This window comes from Urtica dioica, chromosome 7 (genome assembly GCF_054948205.1).
Source record: "Urtica dioica subsp. dioica isolate 48M chromosome 7, U.dioica_male_clone48M_v1_H2, whole genome shotgun sequence".
NCBI lineage: Eukaryota > Viridiplantae > Streptophyta > Magnoliopsida > Rosales > Urticaceae > Urtica > Urtica dioica.
The window spans coordinates 21,659,042-21,667,290 of NC_142762.1; the positions used below are offsets into that span (position 1 = coordinate 21,659,042).

The 8,249-nt window shown below is 38.5% G+C and overlaps 1 protein-coding gene across 1 annotated transcript; it reads right to left on the minus strand.

The window, feature by feature from the left end:
* Positions 1 to 3,268: 3,268 nt before the first annotated feature.
* Positions 3,269 to 6,164, minus strand: LOC149390392 (uncharacterized). The gene is made up of 5 exons (XM_089619765.1): positions 6,055 to 6,164; positions 5,817 to 5,943; positions 5,628 to 5,708; positions 5,313 to 5,533; positions 3,269 to 3,413 (listed from the first exon to the last, which is right to left on the minus strand). The coding sequence occupies exons 1-5, from the start codon at positions 6,162 to 6,164 to the stop codon at positions 3,269 to 3,271; spliced, it is 684 nt and encodes a 227-aa protein (XP_089475891.1).
* Between the last annotated feature and the right edge of the window lie 2,085 nt (positions 6,165 to 8,249).

Consider the following 8,249-nt stretch of genomic DNA (forward strand, 5'->3'; position numbering starts at 1 on the left):
AAACCAAATCACTCTATAAATTTGATCATTAGTAATTTTATTTTAAATGATCAAATTGCAGAAAATGACGGAGAATACAATAGCGATTTGTTACGATGGAAAATGGAAGGAAGAAGAAGACTCACATGAATGGGTAAGCGAAAAGAATGATAGGCATGTTGCCATCGTGATATATGCCGAGATCAAGTTAGCCGACTTATTTGAAAATTTTATATCTGATACTCAAAGTGAACAAAAGTAAATTAGACTTGAAACTAAATTTTATGTTAACTTTATTGGATGCATTAGATCCTATTTAGATAGATTATTATGAATATGTAAACAGTTTCTTGATGGATCGTGATGAAAGAAATTGTAGAAGTTCACTTTGAGTAGAATTCGTAAAAAAAATTGAAAGTAATAATGAAACTCAAGTTGGAGAATGTGACGTGAGGATGATGATTTAGATGGCCGAGATTTGAACAACAGTTTGAAGACAAGTATTAATTTGATACCTAAACCATCTTAATATTTATTATTTTATTGTATACTATACACAATAATGATGATGCGAGATATTGAAAATGAAACTACCAAGGTGGTAGGAGGATCAAGTCTCCCACAGGATGAGTTAGACACGTCAAATTTACTATTGATATCGCCATAAAAAATGTTTCTAAAGTCAGAATTTTTTGTTGTTGAATATGGCATTGAATCAATTGATACAGGAGTTCATCAGCCATATAACTTCACATATGGTACGGACTTTGAAATAGGTATGTAAAGTTTTCCATCATTTTCCAATGTTCATTCATAATGTCAATTGACTCCTCTAAAGAATCGAAAATGTAAATCTCTTCTCTCGTTGTTTTACTTTTCTACTCTATGCACTACACCTTAAGTCATTGGGTTCCAGTGAATAGTTCATATGCTTAACGTTCATAGATATCATTAAATGTATGGGAATTATAAATTTACCATTATACCCTTTCTAGTTATTGTTTCCTCCGACTCCTTTGTTATTACCAAATAAAACATAAGCATTCTATAGTGATTACCAAATCACAATGCTTAATTCAACGAGTAATTGCAATTGAATACCAGGCTTGGTTTATTTATTCATACACTCAGGAACAAAATATGGGGTTATATACATTTCATTTATGCAATCTTGCATATGAATCACATATCTATGAGTCTCATCATCCTACTATGACTAACTCATTTCACCAACTGCCTAATCAGAGGTTCTTACTAAAAGAAGAAAAATTAGTCGAACTAAGCCACCTGAAACGTTGAAACTGTAATCTAGCCAACGTTTCGTCCAAATTTTCACTCTCGCCAAAAATGATGACGTGTCTTAATCATGTAAGATGTTAATTACTATAATATCCTCTACTAGAATTTTCTTACAAAACTTGTAGCCCACGTTTGATCAACCAAAATTTTCGAATTTAATACACGTGTATATATTTCGAAATTTAAAAAAAAATTCTATATTTGGCAAAGTTTGTTATTGAGCGTTTATTTCTTTCTAATTTTTTGTTAATCTCCGCTGCTTTGTTAATTATGGTAAATTTACATATGTCAAGGTAGAGCCGATCAATGCCCACCAGTTTGAAGTTGTCGATGGTGTTATCAATTGATATTTCTTTCATTTCCTTTAATACGCATTTAATACGGTGTTATTCACACGCCGATCAAATTTTCAATACGAATTTTCGAAGTTAATACACGTGTATATATTTAGAATTTTTTAAAAAAATTATATTTGGCAAAGTTGGTTATTGAGCGTTTATTTCTTTCTAATTTTTTTTTAATCTCCGCTGCTTTGTTAATTTCAGTTAATTTCCGTTTATTTTATGCACGATAAACTTCGGCTGGCTGAAACGTTGACTACTATTTTGGTTTCTATGATTTATGTTACATAAGGGTATTTTCGATATTTTCTAACCGTTTATTTATGTAAATGGCTAGATTACAAAATTTACCAAACGTTGGCTACATCCTTAAAATCATGTTTGAAATTGGCTACATTGCTAGATTACCCTTAAAAGAACTTTATTATTGTCTCATCAAATAAAGATGACTAGCCATAAGGAAACATGTCTCATTTCATGATTAGGTAACCATGAATATATTCATACATAATTATTATAAGAGTATAAGAGTTAAATGGTTTTTAACTTATACTCTTTAGAAGTGCACAAGTCATAATTAAACGTATAAAAGATATCTAGGAAGAACTATAGAGTCACCAGCTCTATATGGCTCATAACCATACATCATGAGTTCTCCTAACAATCAATTCTTGGATCAAATGCCATTTTTATCCTAAGATTGTGAATACTGTATTTTAAATAATTATTAGAATAGTTTGTTATGCATATCAAAATGTGTGTCTTCTTGTGTTGTAAGTTGTTTAAGGGCAAGACATTAATCATAAAAAAAACTTTAAACAAAAAATGAATGTGTCATTACATTGATTAAATCAATCATTGCAAAAGTGTTCTTTTTATGAAAGGATTAGAATATTTTATTAAATACATCACTCTCCGCCCCCACGAGGGTGCGACGAAAAGGAAAAAGGACACGCCATGCATCGCATTCCAACCGTGACTACCCATCACACTTCTCCCGCACAAGGGGCGGGAGATCCCTCAAATCAATGTATCCGGAAACTCGAGATTGTGCCGCCCATTTACACACTACATGGGCTGCGACATTCGAGTTCCTCGAGGTCTATTTGAAATAAAAAACTAGAAATAATTAACATCCAAAACATAACAAAATAACAAAAAATTGACCAGTTCAAGGAACTTTTCCCACTCGCCATAACTCTCTGGTTATCTCCTTCAAACTCCACTCTCTCTCTATATGATTAGTCCTAGCAAGAATGCACGCCGAAAGCACCCCATAGAGCTCGGCTTGATCTGGCCCTGACACTCTCTACCCACAGCCAAAGGATTCTCCGCGCACTATCTCGAGCAATAACACAGACCCCAGCCTTCCCAAGATGAAAGGAAGCATCCGAGTTTAATTTGACTATACCTGAGTTAGGCGGGAACCACATCTCCCTGTTGTTGTTTGATGGCGAAAGACGGGGGCGTAGCTCAGCCATTTGTATGATCCTAGCATGATCTTGAGCTTTGGCACGAATACGAGAAATCCTCGAAATCAAGTTCACATCCACTCCCTCGGCACATCTCAGATTTTTGGAGCTCCAAAATTCTTCTATAATAATACATGCATTAATAATGAAACCATCGGCTTCGTCCAAGATCCTGTTCTAGTGATCGTTGGCATCAAGAACCAGGTGAACCGTCATCTTGCCATCTGGAATTTGAGCGAGATCCCATCTCCGGCTGTGAATCTCGCTGAACCAAACTTGGCTAGCAAAGTAGCAGCCAAAGAACAAATGTCCCACCATCTCCCTGGAAACCACACAGCCGGCACAAGACATCCCACCCTATTCCCCGATTCCCAGAACGGAGCCCAGCGGGAAACAATTTTGGGCCAGTCTCCACAACAAAAACCTATACTTCTCATGAAATTTTAACTTCCAAATTGATGTGAACCTCGCTGCCTTTGCGATGAACGAAGCTCAAATCGTTGCGGAATTACGTGGGTTGCCTCAATAAGTCTTTGCTTCAATTCGGATGAAGGTTTGCTGTTTTGTTGTTGTAGGGAATTTTTTGGTGGTTTTTGGATAGGTTGAAAGGAAGGGTCGGTTTGGTGTTTTGGGTGGAGTGATAATCGCCACAATAGTTTGTAATTTGAACTATTGATAAGATTGAGGGGGGGGGGGTGGGAATGAAAGACGTCACAATAGTCTATGGAATGAAACTATTGATAAGTCTAGAACTCGAAGAACGCCACAAAGTTATTTGCCTTGATAAGTTCAACGATTCAGAACCTAAGAAATTAGAGAGTAATTTCTCACAAAAGTGTTTTTAGAAATGTTGATTCCTTTTCATTCAGATTGAGTTGCCTATAAATACAACTTCAAATGATGGTTACAAGTATACCAAAAGACATAATTAAAACTCTAAACACTAACATAAATTCAAATGAAAACGAAAAGACTTAGGAAAAGAAAAGTCTTTTGGAAATGAAAAGTTTTGTAAGTGAAAAGTGTTTGAAAATGAAAAGACTTGTAGAAAATGAAAAGCCTTCTATAGTGGACGTCCAAATAAAGAAGAAGTGGGCTGATTGTGTTGATTTGTGGACCTGGATTCAAATTGGGCTGTCCAAGACTTCATTTTGGGCGGATATATTTCGAAGCAGAATAAACTGGGTCTGGGATTCGATTTTTAACAAACTGTCGGTGCTGTATTTAAGATCTCGTCTTTCTCTTCGATTTGATATGCTGTACGCGTACATCGGATTACCGAGTCAAAAGAAACGGCCCTCTGAAGTTGGACCGACAGATTTGGACGCAGAATTCGACCCGCATCACAAATTTTTCCACAAAATTTATCCCCTAGTTCGAACTCATCTTTGCCTAATGTCCTCGCCGCTGATTCTACTAAGAAGACCCCTGTCTCAGACCCCAACCACACCAACTTATCCTCTCGAGGCTCGTGCAAAGGGAGAATAGCCAGGATTTTTTCGATTATCTCTCTCCCTCCCACCTCTTGTATTTTTCTGACATCCCACATTCTACTGCCAATCATAATCAACTCTTCCACTAGCTTAAAATTTGGATTCCTAGTAGCCGGCCGCTGAATGACTCTATTAGTAAGGCACCACCGATCCTCGAACATGTGGACCCTTATCCCACTCCTAACAGCGTAGCAGCTGTTATCCCCAATAAGTTATCTAGTCGCTAGGATCTCTTTCCACCCCGGTGAATTGACCATCTTCATCTCCACCTCCAAGAAATTATGGTGAGCACAATAGCGTTTATTTAACAGGTCCACCCACAACAGATTAGTCTTGGCGGTCAAATGCTAGCTTAGTTTGGAAATAAGACCTTGGTTGCTATCCTGGAATTTTCTAAACCCAAGCCCTCCATTTCTTTTGTGTTGACACAGACGATCCCAAGCAATTGGGGCCAAATAATTATCCTGACCACTGCTACCTCTCCACCAGAATTTTTGGGACATTTTATCAAGGCCTTGACAAAAGGTCTTTGGCGTAAGAAAAGTTTCCATAGCGTACATCGGGATATTTTGCACCACAGCTTTGACAGGAGTAGATCGCCCTGCCTTACAAATATTTTTAGCCATCCATCCCTCAAGCCTCCCTTGAAATTTCTCCTTAATATACTCAAAGACCTTTGAGAGATTCTTACCTATGAAAAGCAGATTCCCTAGATAGTGAAGCTATACTCCATGTGGAGATAGTTGGCCAAACTCCGTTTCAATTCCTCGAAACAATTATTAGGGAAAAAGACTCCGGATTTCTTAATATTCACCGCTTGCCCAGACCAAAGTTGGCATTTCTCCACACATTTCCAAACTTCTTCCACTTCACTCTCAATCACCCGGAAAAAGATAATTGTATCATCCACGAACATTAAGTGAGATAGATTCGAAACTCCTCTACCAATCTCAATCCCATGATTCAATTCAATTCTTTTAACTCTAAACAAGAGCCGACTAAGAACCTCGGACGCGAGAATGAATAAATAAGGAGAAAGGGACCCCGTTGAGAAGCATCGAACCCGATGCCAAACTCACAAATTGTTCGATGAGCCTCACAAAGTCTTCCGAGAACCCAAAGCACTGAAGCACCCAGAAAATAAAAGACCACTCCATCCTATCATAGGCTCATATCGATCTTGATGCCCATGATTCTGGTCCTCCCGTTTTTCTTCTTCATTTTGTCAAAACTTCCTGAGCCAAAATGGTATTTTCGGCGATCGAACACTCGGGAACAAAAGCCGATTGGTACGAGGAAATCATTCTATCAAGAAAAGGCCGGAGTCTAGCGGTAATGATTCTTGTGATGACTTTAAAACTAAAGTTACATAAACTTATAGGTCTTAAATTATCAAAAGAATCCTTATCACCTTTCTTTGGAATGAGCACAACAAACGCGAAGCTCAACTCCGGGTCCAGTCTTTTGGACCTTAAGAATTTCTCCATGAGTTGCATAAGAGACTCCCCGACGATGTCCCAATACTTCTTGTAAAAAACTCCTTGCAGCCCATCCGGGCCTGGAGCTTTGAGACCATTCATGTCCTACACGGTGTTCTTTATTTCATCATTCGAAGGCACGACCGAGAGGATCTCATTCTCATTCCCATGGACAATAGGGTGGATAAGCCCTTCGAGATCATCTGGACATCTTAGGGAAGAAGACTTGAATAGCTCCTCAAACGTTTTCTCCACATACTCTCCGATAAGGACCCTAGACTCAATAATTTCTCTGTCATCCTTCTTGAGCATCCCGATGACGTTTTGATTCCTCCTAACCACCATGGCTGTGTCAAAGAACATAGAATTAGCATCCCCGTGCTTAAGCCACAACTCTCTCGAATTTTTCCGCCAACACATTTCTTCAACTTCATTAATCTTGAGTATGTCTTGTTGAATCTCCCATTCCCTATAAACAAGGAAATGAGTGGAAGGAAGATTTTGGACCCAGAATAATTCCTTCTCACACTCCTCCTTCTTATGCTGCGAATCATTCCAACTCTTCCTTTGCCACTTTTGTCGACAGATCCCTATTTCTCCAAAATTTTGCACAAACCGGCTACCTCTAGACCCACTAGAAACTCTACTCCACACTTTTCTCACCTCTTCCTGACACCCCAGATCCTCGGCCCAAGCCACAAAGAACCGAAAAGGTTTTCAAGCCTGAACATCGTGATGATAACTATCCATAATAATAGGAGCATGGTCCGAACCCACCCTCAGAAGAATTTTGACCCCGACCGAACTAAACTTCATAATCTAATCCAGACTAGCAATAGCCCTATCCAGCCTTTCTCTCACTCTAGCATCCGATTGCCTCTCATTACACTAAGTAAAATGATCCCTACTACCATCCAAATCTACTCCTCTTGACATAGTGAAGAAGTTTTTTAAAATTCCACACTTCCTACAAGTAGTTCGCGTTCCTCCCATCTTCTCATCTAGCAAAGCAATTTGATTTAGATTTCCGATCACGAGCCACGGTCTCCTAACATTAGAGATGATATGCAGCAAGGAATCCCAAAATGATTGATGATCCCGAGCGTAAGACGACCCATACACTCCATGCACGACCACCCCCCCCCCCCCCCCCCCCCCCCCCCCAATCATTTCAACTATCTCGTTGTGATGCTCAATCGCTTCATCGAGATCTTTGTCCAAGATTTGTCCACTGCACATAGACTGGATTGACTTGTTTCATCACCAGTAAGACCATCAGAGAAGTAGCTCACTAGGCGCTAACTCTCAATCCATAGTGTGGATACGTGTTCAACAGATCTTTAAATCTATCACAAGCCTGGCGAAGTGATTCACTAGCTTTCTGGTTAAACATTGAGATATGTCATTTTAGACCATTAGTCTTATGGTTGGGTAAAAACTTGTTGAAAAATAACATAGTCATCTCCTCCCAGGTTCTAATAGACTTTGGTCTTAAAGAGAATAAACAGCTCTTCGCTTTGTCCTTGAGGGAAAATGGGAAGAATATCAACCTCATGATGCTAGCGACATCTAGGTGGCTATAGAAAGTTACTACTGCCTCCTCGAATTCTCAAACATGCACGTATTGATTATCATTTTCTAGCCTATGAAAGGTTGGCAAAATGTTGGATAATGCCAGGCTTGAACTCATGATTTGGCGTGTTAGGATTGAAGATGATGGATGATGGGATAGCAGTTCGCTCCGAATCCAAGTACTCGTTAAGAGTTTTGACATGATTTTCTTCGATCCATTGGGTTGAAGAAATTGTTTGTCAATGAGATTAGAGAAGATGGATGACAGAAAGAATTAGAAGTGGAAGTTGACGAGAGATACAAAAACTTAGGTGTTTCTTAAATATGGTCAAGGTCTTCGTTGGTTTTCTTAGCAAAACGACATAGTTCGTCTCTAAATTGGGTCATTCACTTCTCTCTCTGTTTTTTTTTTAATTTTTTTGGTTTGTGGATAAATATGTAATAGTGCGAATCATATGTACTTAGAATGTTCCTAGGTCAACTAGAAAGGTCATTATGATCCCAATTTAGACTTAAGTCTTTCTAGATAGAACTCCCAGAGGTTTCCAGACTAGCTTTGAGGAGATTGCAAAGTAAACTTTATTCAACAACCAATCTTTATATAGAACAAGACTC